This window comes from Zygotorulaspora mrakii, chromosome 4 (genome assembly GCF_013402915.1).
Source record: "Zygotorulaspora mrakii chromosome 4, complete sequence".
NCBI lineage: Eukaryota > Fungi > Ascomycota > Saccharomycetes > Saccharomycetales > Saccharomycetaceae > Zygotorulaspora > Zygotorulaspora mrakii.
Window position 1 is genome coordinate 1,002,565 of NC_050722.1, and position 15,342 is coordinate 1,017,906.

A 15,342-nucleotide genomic window follows, 5' to 3' on the forward strand; every position below is an offset into this window, starting at 1 on the left:
TAGTAAATAGTGCTATGCATCAATTATTGGGTTGAAGAGAACAAAATAACTGTTGTTTACTGATTGTTGTCTTGAGGGTGAGGTAATAGTTTTCAATTTTCATTGAGGTAGTTAATATCATTAGAATTTATAAGGATAGCCTGGGCTCTTGATGTCAAAACAGGAAACATAATATGAACAGAGGTAGAATAATAAGCACGAGCAAACTGCAGATAATACCCATCTTAAGCGATCATTCATACTGAAGCTATGGATATAAAGCATCATGCAAAATAGTACTCCCATGACGATGTACATGGCAGATACACTCAAAATTTCGATACCAAATTGCCATCCTGTGCCTCCACTGAAATACATTATATTACCCTTAGGATCACGAGCAATGAATGGAACAGAGTTTATTTGTGTGAATTTTAGACCAGTTATACTTAGCAGCAAAATTAGTAAAGAGACTAGCATTGAAAAGAATTTAGGTTTATTTGGAATCTTTGGTAGCACCACTCTTTTGAAGATCGAGAATATCACAATGCAAGCAATGAAGTAACTGAAGAATTCTTGATATTCAAACTTCTGATCAACTTTAATAAAAACCTTTAGTATTTTAGCCAGAAAGTCCCCAAAATGTAAGGCATCACGAATCCGTTCTTCCTTTAGTTCATATTGATAGAATGATGAGCTCTTCCATTGAAATTTATCATCTACTGGTGGTGGGAAAATTAACATATGCGGAATGGAAGATATTTTCAGATCTTTTACTAGTAACTTATTGAAAGCAACATCTGCCTTCAAAAACAATATTTGAGCATGAGGAGCTTGTTTCGATATTGTTACTGCAACCTTGCGTAGTATCGGCTCAAAATCATCACAAATGACGCACCGCACGCCTTCTTTAACAGGTCTTGATGTAGTTATAAAAAGTGCCATGAAATAGTTGGGGACCCCTCGACTCAATTCCTCATAGTTGTCTTCGGTAACAGTAATTACTCCACTGAAGTCCTTCAATTGCAGCGCATCAGCAGCTTCCAAAACGGCTTTGCTTTGCCCTGCAAAAAGAAGGACCAATAAATACAGTATCCGAAGAAATTTCATCTCAAAATATATACTGCCTTCAGCACCAATTATAGTTAATATATGTTTTTGTTTCTTGCGGGATATGGTATAAATGCTTCATGCAAGTTCTAAGGTTGTGCTTGAAATCATCGATACTATAAAAAATTCACAATAATAACGGAAGATAAGAGAAAAGACAATAGGCCGCAGGCCAATACCTTGAGATTAAAGAGTGTTATGACTACTTTAGTTCAATTGCTAGCTAACTACTACAAATCAGTTGTCGAAAGTGAACGTATTTATTATGAAAATGTTATAAGGAAGTCTGTCACCTCCGATACTTCTGACAAGGAATTGCGAGAACCCTCTCCCCGAATGCTGCAAGAAATGCTGCTTTTACAACGCCAAATAGGTCAATTGACTGTGGAAATTCAGGTATTACGAAAAGAAAACGATACTTTGAAGGAACTACAAAAGACACAGAGGGCATTGATGGAGTCGAAGCTCAATAATTGCAAAAAAACGATTGAAAAACTGAAAAAAAATGGTAAAGATGAGCTGAGTGAGCAAAGAAACTCCAATTTACAAGAAAGAGACCGAGCGAATTTCCATCTTTTATCCCCTCTAAATGTCAGGACGTTGGATGGCGTCTCAACACAAAATCATTATGCCAATTCCAACGGTAGACCTACAAGTCTGCGACATGTCATTACAAATAAGCAACAGACGCTATTTGATGGCGATGATAGTCGGGAAAATTTAAGTGCAGACAGACTCGAGGATGTGGCATTTGTCAATTCTCTTAAAAACCGGGGAGAGTTGGCAAAAATAGTGCTACCAAGTGACGGCCTATCTGTGAACGATGATTCAGTGGCGAAATCAACTTCAACGTCTCTACAGAGTTTAAGTGGCAGACAACTGGGCAACAAGAAGAAGAGGTTAGCGAGAAAACGTATTAAAACTGGTGATAGTGAATCTGATGATGAAGACGTGATCAAACACCCACTGGTGTAATGATCTTACAAGTTGGTAGAGGGAAGAAATTGCGACATTCTATTCACACCATATATATCAATGCTTTTACAAAAAAATACTTTTATGTCAGCAGAAGAAAATGCTCTGAGAAAATAAATGGAAAAAAATATGGATAGAAAAACGACCTGCATTTTTATATATGTATAAATCTAATGTAATCATAGCTTTGATTTCAACCCGTTTAATCTATATTTCACGTCCTTTAGTTGTTTTGTTTCTGGTTCCCATTCCTCAAATTCTGAGAAAAGTTGATGTGTTTCATCATCATCGAAGCGTCTGCCTGTTTCGTAGAGGAGGCCCCTCATGCACCAGGGTAGATGAAATGGATTTGCGCCAAGTTGATCCAGTTTGAACGGTTTGAATTCAACAGGGGTGTCAGCAATGCAGTCTGTTGTTTCTAGAGCAAATTTTAGCCCAATTTCATACACCTGAGCTTCGTTGTACACCGTTGAATGACCACCTCCGGTTAGTGTTCCAGCTAACGCTCCACTAATTTCTTTGATGATGCCATGATCATCGTATCCCAAGTTTATTAATGTTCCAGCTATGTTTACAAGTCGCTTAATAAACTTTGGAGTACGGGACTCGATATCTATGAATGTAGCCCTAAATATATTTGGATGATGAGCAAACAAACACATTGAGGAGTACAGGGGAACCAGCTGATCATTAATGGAACCTATAAACGAGATTTTCACGCCACTCCTTATTATTATTCGTATGCTTCTAATAAGTTGTCGTGACAATATTGAGTCAAATTTTTGAAATTGGAATAGCTCTCGAAGAGATTCTTTTTCAATTGTTTGATATGCTCTCACAAATAGAGTTTGATCTGCACCGTAAAAGGGGCCATTATTAATACCTGCCATAGCTAAAATAGAAATAATCTTTTTGTTCTTACATTGTGGAACAAGTTCTTCATTGGAAAACATAGCTGTATCCAAGTTTACAATTCCACAATCTATTAATCTTGCTAATAACAGGATCGTCACCGGACAGCCTTGCGAATGAGCAACAAAATAAACGAAATCAGCCTGATTGATTTCCTTTGCCCAGGATTTCATAACCTCAAAAAAGAAATCAACACGATCCATTACCTCGCCTTCACGTTCTAATGCAATTTTACTGATTTGAACTTTTGTTTCGTTTTTATTGAAATACTCTGTTAGTACCTTCTCGGCCTCTGAAATGAACTTAATTGATGTTCCGGTTGGCTCTCCGATAAATGGTCTAATCATTTTTGTAGGGAAGAATCCATGAACGCCCACAATTAGTACTTTGATGGGATGGGAATTGTCATTTGATAGTTTCAATAAACTCTCTTGTGGGTCTCTTCGATATAAACATTTCTGCTTCAACCTCTTCTCCGAAATAATACTCCAGCTATTCGCCCATTTATTAATGCAACTCGATATACTCGTCCAGGTTGTCTGATGAGGTAGCACGTCAAAACTTGGCACAACAATGTTAGGATGGGGATTCTCATTAACCTGGATATTCTCTTGCTCTGTTATTTCAGTAGCTGACTTACCTTTGATAAGTATTGCATCCGTCTCAGAGTACGGGATAAACGTATTCGTCATTTGGCTGTCGTTTTTGGAAGAAGTAGCTATTTGTTCAACTTCACTTGTAGTGCCGTTTTTTTGATTGTTTGAGACTCTATTCCAGAAAAACCATGTTCTTTTATTGGATTTATCTTCTCCTTCGGTTGTCGGATCTTCTTTTCGAATGTTTTGATGTTCAGACGGTCCCATTTGATCTGCCTCTTGCGGTACCATGTTGCCTGAAGCTGACGATATTACTTTCCCATTTTTTTCATATGATTTGACGGAGGCCTGAGTCATAGCTGACTTGTGGCTCGGCTCGATATTACAAACACTAGATGTTTCGAGACCTGAGCTTTTGCTATGTGATGCAGATTCCTCGCTCGTCTTCGGTCTTTTTAAGTTTACTTCAGCTTTATCACCTCCCCACACAGACCATGATCGACTGGTTTTATGTGGAGCCTCTTTCAGATCTACTCCTGTTGATTTCCTGTCAGAACCAGCTGATCGTAGTGAAGCATGGGATGATGACGGTGTAGAAATCATAGCAGGTTAAGGATTCTATAGAACTTCTTGAAACACTCTATAAAACAGAAGAGCTCTTCTTTTAATCCTATTCAAAGTTAAATAAACACTTTGAGTTCGGTGCTCTCTCGGCTTCCCAGTAATTGTCCCTAATACTCTTTGTCTTTCCTTATTAAGGATATTACTGCATCGTTGGCCAGCTTTTATACATATTACGTTTCCATTTCGGACTTGAATAAAAGGCGCCGCCATCATACTCTTTTAAAATTTTAAACTATTCAAAGACAAGATCAAAGCAAATGAGATATAAGCAGATAACCTTGCCTTCGTAGTATGACTGTAGAACTCAAAAGAAGGCAAACAAGTATTGCTGAATTTTTTGGTCCTAAATCCAAGAAATCTAAGAAACTTGAGAATGAAGAAAGCGCCAATACAAGTACCACTGACGCGTCGGATGAAGTGTCTACAGTGAAGAGCATCGAGCAAATTCAGACTACTCAGAAGAAGGAGTCTGAATCAGAAACACTGGAAGGATGTGAGGATTATATGACGGTAAGGGAACTCTTTCAAAAATCACTGAGCTCCATGTTGGCTCAGCTGTTGGCTTTAGAAATTGAAACCATAGAGCCTGGCTGGTTCTCACATATGAAAGAAGAATTCAGAAAACCATATTTTGTTAAACTGAAGCAATTCGTCAATACAGAAAAGAAGAACCACACGGTATTCCCACCTCCTCGAGCAGTATATTCCTGGACGAGGCTTACGCCGTTTGATAAAGTGAAAGTGGTCATCATCGGACAAGATCCTTATCATAATTTCAGTCAAGCTCATGGATTGGCATTCAGTGTAAAATCACCGACACCTGCCCCGCCATCCCTTAAGAATATATACAAAGAACTGAAGAGCAATTATTCTGACTTTTCAATTGACAATAACTACGGAGATCTGACGCCATGGTCCATGCAGGGTGTCCTCTTACTGAATACAGCTTTGACGGTAAGAGCACACAATGCCAACTCACATTCAAAGAAAGGCTGGGAAGTTTTCACCAAGAGGGTTGTGGAATTGCTGATTAGTGACAGGAAAAAGAACAACCATAGTTTAGTTTTTCTTCTTTGGGGAAACAACGCTATAAAGCTAGTGGAATCCCTGTTGAGTCCGCAAGAACTGGCACAGAACAAAAATCTCAAAGTCTTCAAATCGGTGCATCCATCACCGTTGAGTGCCAGTAGAGGCTTTTTTGGAAGTAATCATTTCAAGCAGACGAACGATTGGCTGTATCACGAGAGACACGAAAAGATGATAGATTGGAGTGTTGTACCAGGGTCACATCTCAAAGAAGTGTTTGAAGCCAATACTAAGGTCTCTTAGGCAGGCATATATAACTAAGTAAAGAACATCGGCTGGTATTCTTCATTGGAAGCTTCTCTACCTTGCATAAGCCCGTAAGGCGTGATTTGGCATCGGTATGACGCCAAATAATGAATGATTGATTATTTACAATGAACAATTAACCTTTCACAGGTACAACTTTTCATCAGAAGATGATTGTTGTGGCACCACCATCTGAAACAGTGTAAGCCAGGCATGGAGGATGAGTTTCCATCTTTATTTTCATCACCCAAGGATGAATCCGCTTCTAGTTTCAGCAGTGACAAAGAACAGGACTATGGTGTTCTGAAACTACAATTTACCGGAGAGACCACCAATGGTCAGGTAAAAACAGCTAAGCGTCGCTCTAAAGGCCTGGAGAAGCTGCTTGAGGAAGCCAGCATATATACTCCTCGGTATGAAAGCTCCTTGCCTCGTGGTTTCCTCAGGGATAGACATAAAAAGAGCACTGAATCAAAAGATCCAAGTTATGCAAAAACAGGTGATGAACCTGTTGCGAAGAAATCAAGGGCTAAGCTGACAACTATGAAAAAGCAATTGCATACGAAAAAGAGAGCTGGCATCACTATACGAAATGTCATACCTAAGACAACACGCCCTTTGCCGGAGGATCATAGAGGACAAGTTGAAAAGGATGATCCCTCGTCAAATCAATCACACGCATTTGAGAACAGTTTGAAGCCTACAAAATTCTACTTCGTTGAATGTGAAGGACCTCCTCTGAAGCTGCGATATGACCTATTTGATGTACCATTTCTACAAACTCATGCAAAATTTCAAGGTAGTCCAACACCATCTACGATTTTAACTGCAAAGAGCAGCCAGAGAAACGTTAATTCATATACGATTATGCTCAAATCAGTCTTGTTCCTTGATTATGAGGAGGAATATCACGTTGACAGTGGCAGCAGCTCCATGAAATTTGACTCAATGAGCGAGATAGGGAAAATCATAGAGTATACAGCCATAATTTATGTGCCAAAGCCCTATTCTAATCTTATTCTGGAAAATATTTTGCCGCACCTGTACGAAGCGTTCAACACCTCTAATTGTAAACTTTTCATTGAGAAAGTTCAAGATTATAACGAATTTATACAGACAATACCGAGAGAAGAAATACTAGAGCACCTCACTCAAGCACGTTTCATTCCTAGATGTTTCATTCATGATCTATTACACATTGTGTACTCGAGAAGCATATTACCAAGTTTTAGAAAATTGAAAGAATATGAGGCATTCAGTAGCTACGTTTATGGCGAATTATTACCCAGTTTCCTATCCGATGTTTACTCCAAATGTGAGTTGGAACCAAACCATGTATTCATGGATCTGGGTTCTGGTGTAGGAAATTGTGTAGTCCAAGCAGCCCTCGAGTATGGATGTAAATTGAGCTTTGGATGTGAAATAATGCCGAATGCAAGTGAACTTACTGAGGAACAGCACAAAGAACTGGCGGAACGTTGTAAACTATTTGGATTGAAATTGCATCCAGTTGAATTTTCCTTGAGGCAGAGTTTTGTAGATAATAGTCGGGTCGACGCGTTAATTCCCCAATGTGATGTTCTATTAATCAATAATTTTCTCTTCGATGCTAAGCTGAACAAAAAAGTTGAAGAAGTCATAAAAAGTCTTAAAACGGGCACTAAGATTATATCATTAAAAAACCTACGAGGCCAGGGGTACGCTATCAATTTTTTCAATTTGGATAGTATTTTAAATAGACTAAAAGTTGAGAGATTTGATTTGAAGCAAGGTAGTGTCTCCTGGACTCATAACGGTGGAGAATATTACATATCAACAGTCTTGCCAGACGTTGATGAATCACTTTTCGATCCTAGTGAAGGGAAAAGAAATACAAGGCGCCCACAGCGATATACGCGCTAAATTTGATCAGACGCAACATCACTGAATATAAATTATAGAGAATCCCGGTACAATAGTTCGAAATGCACCAAATCTAGTAAAGATGATAGATTGATATCTAATCTTTGACACATACTATAAATCATCGTCTCATTATATGAATGGCGATCTTTTTGACAGATTACCGTAATCTTTCATTTTTATTGGATATATATGTTATCGATGGTGTCACGGCTATCTCTTGGAGAGAAAATTGAAGGGTTTATTAAACCTGCAATTAGTTGCTGACATATAGAATCTAAAATAATTAAAATTACTCTTGAATACAAAGATAGAGATTTGCCGGTACAACCATGAGAACGTGCCCTCTGTAACAGACGAATTGTCATTTAGTTCAATGTTTCAACGCCTCTTGCTGACCACTTAGCAAAGTGAAGACTGGTGCATCTAATTTCTGTTTACCTTTCAAGAAGTCCAGTTCCAAAATAAAGCAGTACTCTAGAATATTGGCTTTAACTTGTTTAACTAAACTTCCCGCTGCAGAAGCAGAGCCACCCGTGGCAATGATATCATCAACGATAACAACGTTGGAATTTGCTGGAATGGCCTCTTTTTGCATTTCCATGCTATCATCACCATACTCCTTTGTATAGGCTGCGGTCACCAACTCACCTGGCAGTTTTCCTGGCTTTCTTATTGGGATGAAACCAACCCCCAGTGCAAGGGCTAAAGATGGGCCGAACAAAAACCCTCTGGATTCTAACCCAACAATGAAATCAATGTTATTTTCTGCGAAAGTCTCCTTCAAATGGATGACTAAAGCATCTATCAACTTTTGAAACAAATCAGGTTTTCTAAATATTGGTAGAAAATCCTCAAACAGAATACCTTTCTGGGGGAAATTGGGATATTGATGAAGAGCAGCCTTCAATTCTTGAGCATACGCCTCAATGGACATTTTGATTAACTGTTAGTATCGAAAGTACGAACAATTCCTCAGAAAGCACGGACTTCGCAATTCTTTTTCTACAGAATCTCCCTTTCAAATAGAATCTAATTGCAAAATTTTCAGATTATTTCACTTCGCCCTTGAACGGCTATCGCAGTGCAGAACAAAAGAAAGAGTTAAAATAAACCCCGGATTTCATTCATTGACTAGATCATTGGTGTCTGTTAATATATGTCATATTCGACATCATTGACCTATGCAAAGGGAAGAAACGGTCACAATCAGGATCTGCACTACTTTGTTGATTTGAACCATACCCATCAGTCCTCTTTTGAAATACCTCATTCTATTTGCCTCCTAGATCATTATGATCATTTGATTCTTTTTTTCGAATGTCAAATGGGCACAGGTGGTGCATTTGTGGTTCCATTATTCGACATTATCGTGATTCTGATGACTTTAGCCACAATTTCAGATCATCATAAAGAACAGATATTAAGAAATAATGATCCATATAATGCTACAAGATCATCGTTGGGCAAACGAGCTTTGAAATTGCTCCGATTTTATATCAAAACTTTGAAGGACTTCGATCATACAGAAAAAAGGTTATACGATTTGGAGCTGCTAAGATGTCAATTCTTCATCGTTATAGATCAACTTTTCGTGAATACAAGTTTAAAGAATCCTTACGCATCATATATCAGCTGCCTAGAGCAGAAGTCTGGAGTTTTAGGGACCGAATTCATAACCTCGACAATTGGCAAAAGAGCAAATTTTTTAAATACCATACTGTGGACTTTTTCAAACTCGTTGCAAGATGACCGCGCACTTTATACATCTATTCATGAGGTATGGATGCCTATTCAAGACATTATGTTAGACTTAATCGAGTTACGACACGACTATTATATTAGAAACGAAATTGACAAAGGAGATGGAAGACTTGAAATTTTTAAAGCACTGGCTCGAAGTCCTTTGGCTCGTTTTCTGACGTCGATGGATTCATCTAGACAATTTTCCAGGCGTTTTTGTGGGTATATATTTATCATGTGCGATTACAAGTCCAATTTGAAAGCAACTGAAGAATTACAAATCTATCCAGTCCATCGAGGTGAAGAGTCGTTTTCGCCAACCTTTGTATCTAGGGTCAGGTATACGAGAGACTACAAGTTGCAGAAATCCTTTTTGATGCAGCGAAGATTTCTTAAGATTTGTTTTAGACTCTATTTAGATATTCCAGCTGGTTTTGAATTATCAAGCCCATCTTTTAACCTAGAAGATTTAGTTGAAGAAATTTCAAAGAACTTGGCAGAATTCAACGATATAAAGCAGTTTGAGGCATTCTTTTTCGCTAATTATCGTCAATCACTGCATATGATGCCATATATTGCACAGACTACGTTAATCCGAATATTTTCAGGTTTTATTGACCGAAGTCAAAAAAAGAGCATTAGCTTGCCAAAAGTTAATCTCGTTGATATACTGAACAACGCAGACTCCTTTTTGACACAATGTATTTCCCTATTTCAAGAGGGGTTTTTCATGCTATGGGATATAGAAAGCAAAAATAGCTTCATACTTGACAATATGAAGGCTGATACTTGCCTAATTGTATTATTAAATCGCATGCAGTATTTGAATGGAAAAAGCACCCTAATTGATTCCAAATACTATGATGAATTTGTTTCATCAATTAACAAGAATGACAGTGAAAGAAGAGATATTATTAATAGGCATTTTCTGGGAGAAGAAGTTTCAGATTTTCATTCTGTAATTACACAATTACTAGATATCTGATTTGGATCATTTACAAGTATAGAATCTGGGTTCCTCCTCTCATTCAGATACTTTCACCTTTGTGTGAACCAGCGTTCCCAGTAATTTTTTGACAGCCAAAACATGCCAAGGTATATGAGCAGTTTCACCATTGGAAACGCCAAACCATGAACTCAGTGCTCCCAAATTTCTAAATTCTTCTAAAATTGTCTCTAGCAGACTTGTACTATCAGAATGGGGACAGTTTAAAAGGTTGACCTCAAATTTTCTCAATATGGAATCACCTAACTCGTTCCCGAATTGAATAAGCGCACCACTTTTAATTGCGCATCTATGCTGAGAGTTCGTTAAGGGGAATGGGTGACAAAATACTACAGCATGAACATCTTGCACAATGTCCCTGATCTCAAAGTCGTCCAGATCTTTAGCGCTCATCTCTTTGCATAAACTATCATCATTTAAAAGGGGCTTAAAAGTAGGGTATATTTTCTCCTCGTCGAAAAAAGATACCTTGGTATTGTCGTCGACGCATACTACGGCTAGATGCAAAGTTCTACCTGATAAACGTCGCCAGTTCATTAGCTCGTCGTCAGGCAGAACACCATTTAGTCTCGTTAGAATCAAGCAGGTTTTGCCGTATTTTTTAGAGCTCATTTTTAAAGCTAATGACCATATCTCGTTACAGGCATCATCAAATTTGTTTTTGGAGGTTCCAACATACCAAGCTTTGACCATGTTTTCATTTCCTCGGCTATCTGAAAATGCAGCGAACACCCACGCTTTGTCAACGCTGCGAGCATATGCTAAATGAATTAATGCATCGTAGTGTACTCCAGGAGAACCATTATTTTGTTGCTGGGTTCTGAACACAACTTTTTCTGGCAACTTATGAGCAACTGAGGCGAACTTGATACTCTTTGGTGGTAAAATATTGTATATGCTCATGCATAAATCGCTATAGGAGTCAACTGAAGTTAGAGGATTTCGGATAAAGTCTATTGGCATTAGTTTTAAAAAGATCTGAGCACTCGGTATCTTTGCTGTCACTTCGCTTCGTATTATGTTAAATAAGGTTACTTTTGTGACAACCTCCTCCAGCGTATTTGAATCTATTGGTAGCATGATCATAACTGGCACATCTTTGCCTGCATTTTTATTTGTCGAGCAGTAGGTAACGATCTGAGCAGCAAGGAGTAATAGTTTTCCCTTTTCCAAATCTTTCAAACATACTAGGCCTTGTGCATCTTCATTCGCTAGTTTCAATAGTTCGCAAAATCCAAATTCATAGCCTATGTAAGTTTGACATAGTGTTGAAACGAAGGACAAACAGTCTTCGTGAAAAGCAGTTGTAAGCAGTAAGAATCTGATGTTCTTGATTCCATTGGCAGGTTTAGAGTTCAAATACTTGTTGAAAGGCTGAGAATCCGCATTCAATGTTACAGTTTCATGGTGCTTTTTGACATAGACTGATGGCTGGTTGATAGAGTAAAACTTACTTATTAGGTCACCACCATGCAGTCTTGTAAATTCTGTGAAAACTTGCTTCATTACATGAGAAACCAATCCATCGCTGCAAGTCTTGAGTCCTAAATTCGTTATCTCGTATTTCGCCATACTGTCCAAGATTTGGTAGTCGAATACGATCTGTTCTGCTAATAAAGCCAAAATCGTCTGGTCTTTTTCGCTGACAACAATAGTAGGATTCACAGAGGAAAACGTGCATGGAATTGAAGATAAAGGCATGTGGCGTAACAGGAAAGGTAAACTACTAGAAGTTTCAGGTATCAAAGAATCACCACTTGGATTTACGCCAGAATTAGTCGCTTCGTTCTCCGCTAAATCGAAAGAACTGGTTCCGTCGCTAATAATTTGTTTTCTTTCGTGAGATGTTTGTTCTGCCGCGCTGGGCTCCATTAAATCAGCATTTTGTAAAACAGTTTCGCCGGTAGAACTAATTAGTGGTTCGTTTTGAGATAAATCTGTTGGAGGGATTCTCCAGATGGCGTTAGAGGAGTCTTTAGTAGGTTCGTTTACGACTGATAGATTTGGGGAAACTAAATCACTTTTACTCCCCTCAGGAGGTACTGAATCGGGAATGATTTGCATTGCCTGATAATTCCCGTATTGAAATTCCTGCATATTGGGCTCTGCAGAAGGTCTTGCCACGAAATCAGCGAAATCATCGCTTGAATCACTTTCTTCCTCAGAACTGGAAAGGTCTGCGGTTGATACATCAAATTTCAAAGATTCCTCATTTAATAACGGGCTGAATGAAAACTTTCCGCCATTTTTGTACTTATTATCAACATTATTTTCAATAATTGGATTGAAAGTCAATGGCGCAAAAACGCTTTTGCGCCTATCCTTTGGAGTTTCAATTGGAAGAGGAGCTCCAGGATCCATATATAAGGGGCTATTAGATAAAGTCATCTCCTCCATAGGTATATCCAAATATTTTCTTTTCAAGCGAGAACCTTTTGCGGGGAACCCCTGCTGGGACTCGTCGTTATCACCAACATGATACAAGTCACGTCGAGGGCTGATGCACTTGTTACTATCATCATCATCAGACATTCCAAACATGTCTTCTGTAATTTCATCAGATAGATTCTTGTCCAAACTCATATCCTTTGGCTTGGGTAAACTTCCAGAGGAACCATCCTGCTCCCCAAATAAATCTTCATCATCACCATCATCATCCTCACCAAACAGTTCGTTTTCTCTCGTGGATCCAACCAAACCCTGAGAGTTCTCGCTAGTCTGTGGGGTTGCTTCAAGTGAGTGCACGCTTAAAGTTTTCGTACTCACTTTGTTGTTTGCAATATCTGGTTTGACTGGACTTATATCCAGATCATTTATGAGATTTCTTCTCTCATTGAAATCATGTTCATTGATGTTAGGCGTTGTCAAGAAGGCACCGTTTCCAAAATGATCAGATAACCCACTCAACGGTTTATCAAGGGTGGTATATGCTGGAGACAGATCCTGAGGACTTCCTTTTCCTCCCACGTTTACTGCTGCGTAAGTCGTACTCGGTGCACTTCCTGTTGTGTTTCTATAATAGTGTTGAAACTGGTCAGTATATGCTCCTCCTGAACTTAGGGGGTTGGTTCCAACGGTATTGACGGCAGCACCTCCTGAACTGTTCGGAGTGCGATATGCTGAGGTTTGCTTCAACTGCATGAAATCGTCTATTATATCAAAAGCACCGCTCAAATGATTGCAGGACAAATCATTTTTAGAATTTTCAGGACAGTTTGTAGCTTTTTGGGCAAAACAAAGGTCGACCGGCCACACTATCGTCCTCATGTCGGTTGGGGGATCCATATATGTTGCTACGTTTGGTGTATGACCATTTAAATGACCCAAATGCGGAATAAATTTGGCCCATTGAATGTTCTTTTTATGACATAGGTTTATACCGTGTGAAATGTACAATGTCATTAGGAGTATTTCAGAATTCTTTGGCGGTGGTACCAAACATTGTTCTTTTTTATCAGAATACATGTACATTCTTATACCTGAAGGAGCTAGGTAGAGTGCATGCTGCCGTAGAAATGATTCTTCAATTTTGTCCACACTAAGTCGAACCAACCCCATTGGTTTCGAGCATACGGTGACTGCCAAATTTCCATCCTCAAACAAGTGTGGTTCAATTTGAAGAATTTGATTTGAACAGGAATAGCCAAGCGATATGCAAGCGTTACCGTATGGGACTAATCTGTTATGGGACCTCGCTGTAATATTTATATAAATCATTCTTCTCAAGGCTTTCAGGAAAAGTGCATAATGTGGTGGCAGATTGGGTTTTGAATAATCTGCCGTGAAATGGCCCGATTTGTCTGGAGTGGCAGTGTTATTAGTGCTCCCAGTTGCCTTCGGAAGTGAAGGTATCTCTCGCTCATTGATACTGAATAACCAGAGTTCCCTAGATAGAAGAGCTACCAAATTTCTAGGGTTTTGTTTCCGTATAAGTAATTCCATTTGGATGGACCATTGATCATCTTGTTTCTTCGGTACATATTGATGGTAATTGATCTTTTCCACTTTCTCCACTCTATAAAAGCTCGATAGGAGGTCTTCCAACCTATAAATGGAGGAATCTGTAACCATAATTAGCCTAAAAAGATAGTTGGATTTAAGAGCACTATTGTTATGCTAGAGCAGCCCCTTTTCTTATGTATCACGCTAGTAAATCCGTTAATATGTTACTTTACAATAAAACACCGGCTTTCGTAATGTTGGCGTCAAATATGATCAACCAATGTCAAGAAAAAAATGAGTACCAGTATAATCAATAATTCCAGCTCAACTCTTGAGCTTTATTGTTACAGTATTGATATATTCATAATAATAGTCAAGTTACTGTAATTTAAGTACATTTAAAAAGCAGCTACAAAATAATACGCGATGAACGAGGGAAAAGTATCCAGCAAAAAGCGGAGAAAACTGTACTTCGGACTTGGTTCACAGGAGCTCCAAAATAGCAGGCTCTATCATCGATGGTACGGTGAAACAAGTGAATCTGGAGACAACTTTACCGTTTCTGTCAACCAAGAATTTCTCAAAGTTCCATTTAACGCCTTTGAATCCCAACAGTCCAGGCTTTCGTGATTTCAGAAATTCATAAACTGGACTAGCATCACTGCCGTTAACATCAATTTTTTGCAAAACCGGAAATGTAACTCCAAAGTTTATCTTGCAGAAATCGCTAATCTGATCGTCTGTTCCCGGTTCTTGAGCACCAAACTGATTACAGGGAAATGCAAGTACAACTAGACCTTGTTCTCTATATTTTTTATACAATTCTTGCAGTCCCTCATATTGAGGAGTAAATCCACACTTCGATGCAACGTTCACAATCAGGACAACTTTGCCTTTTAAATTGGTGAAAGGAAACGGCTCATTTTTTCTAACAAATGGACATAACTTGTAAAAATCAGACATCAGATCGAATCTGCATTTGAGTGTAATACCTGTAACGAATTGCGAGGGTTGCAGCGACACAAAGTTAATGAACAATTGAAAAACAGGATCTGTTTTTCTTGCTTCGTTTGCTGCGATTCTTCAAGGAAGAACGATCGACGTTCAGTTTTGGTATACTAAACCTTAACTTCCCACTTTGGTTTGTTACTAATGCTAAATCGTATAAAGCAGCTAAGCCTCAACATTCGTGGATCTTTCCTCAGAACTTCCTCCCTCACT

At 38.6% G+C, this 15,342-nt stretch overlaps 9 protein-coding genes across 9 annotated transcripts; 4 read left to right on the plus strand and 5 right to left on the minus strand.

The window, feature by feature from the left end:
* Window positions 1–120: 120 nt before the first annotated feature.
* Window positions 121–1,089, minus strand: OST6 (dolichyl-diphosphooligosaccharide--protein glycotransferase; the record flags this gene model as incomplete). Its single annotated transcript, XM_037288641.1, has 1 exon — window positions 121–1,089. One exon carries the CDS (start codon window positions 1,087–1,089, stop codon window positions 121–123), a length of 969 nt encoding a protein of 322 aa, XP_037144536.1.
* Window positions 1,090–1,287: 198 nt separating this feature from the next.
* On the plus strand, window positions 1,288–2,064 carry LRS4 (Lrs4p; the record flags this gene model as incomplete). The annotated part of the gene is made up of 1 exon (XM_037288642.1): window positions 1,288–2,064. One exon carries the CDS (start codon window positions 1,288–1,290, stop codon window positions 2,062–2,064), a length of 777 nt encoding a protein of 258 aa, XP_037144537.1.
* A 179-nt stretch (window positions 2,065–2,243) lies between these two features.
* HG535_0D05200 (uncharacterized protein) lies at window positions 2,244–4,175 on the minus strand (the record flags this gene model as incomplete). The annotated part of the gene is made up of 1 exon (XM_037288643.1): window positions 2,244–4,175. One exon carries the CDS (start codon window positions 4,173–4,175, stop codon window positions 2,244–2,246), a length of 1,932 nt encoding a protein of 643 aa, XP_037144538.1.
* Window positions 4,176–4,487: 312 nt separating this feature from the next.
* UNG1 (uracil-DNA glycosylase) lies at window positions 4,488–5,525 on the plus strand (the record flags this gene model as incomplete). The annotated part of the gene is made up of 1 exon (XM_037288644.1): window positions 4,488–5,525. The coding sequence occupies one exon, from the start codon at window positions 4,488–4,490 to the stop codon at window positions 5,523–5,525; it is 1,038 nt and encodes a 345-aa protein (XP_037144539.1).
* A 216-nt stretch (window positions 5,526–5,741) lies between these two features.
* On the plus strand, window positions 5,742–7,430 carry DOT1 (histone methyltransferase DOT1; the record flags this gene model as incomplete). Its single annotated transcript, XM_037288645.1, has 1 exon — window positions 5,742–7,430. The coding sequence occupies one exon, from the start codon at window positions 5,742–5,744 to the stop codon at window positions 7,428–7,430; it is 1,689 nt and encodes a 562-aa protein (XP_037144540.1).
* A 373-nt stretch (window positions 7,431–7,803) lies between these two features.
* Window positions 7,804–8,367, minus strand: APT2 (adenine phosphoribosyltransferase APT2; the record flags this gene model as incomplete). The annotated part of the gene is made up of 1 exon (XM_037288646.1): window positions 7,804–8,367. One exon carries the CDS (start codon window positions 8,365–8,367, stop codon window positions 7,804–7,806), a length of 564 nt encoding a protein of 187 aa, XP_037144541.1.
* Window positions 8,368–8,589: 222 nt separating this feature from the next.
* Window positions 8,590–10,158, plus strand: NSE5 (Smc5-Smc6 complex subunit NSE5; the record flags this gene model as incomplete). Its single annotated transcript, XM_037288647.1, has 1 exon — window positions 8,590–10,158. The coding sequence occupies one exon, from the start codon at window positions 8,590–8,592 to the stop codon at window positions 10,156–10,158; it is 1,569 nt and encodes a 522-aa protein (XP_037144542.1).
* A 39-nt stretch (window positions 10,159–10,197) lies between these two features.
* SSN2 (Ssn2p) lies at window positions 10,198–14,250 on the minus strand (the record flags this gene model as incomplete). The annotated part of the gene is made up of 1 exon (XM_037288648.1): window positions 10,198–14,250. One exon carries the CDS (start codon window positions 14,248–14,250, stop codon window positions 10,198–10,200), a length of 4,053 nt encoding a protein of 1,350 aa, XP_037144543.1.
* A 354-nt stretch (window positions 14,251–14,604) lies between these two features.
* Window positions 14,605–15,084, minus strand: HG535_0D05260 (glutathione peroxidase; the record flags this gene model as incomplete). Its single annotated transcript, XM_037288649.1, has 1 exon — window positions 14,605–15,084. One exon carries the CDS (start codon window positions 15,082–15,084, stop codon window positions 14,605–14,607), a length of 480 nt encoding a protein of 159 aa, XP_037144544.1.
* Between the last annotated feature and the right edge of the window lie 258 nt (window positions 15,085–15,342).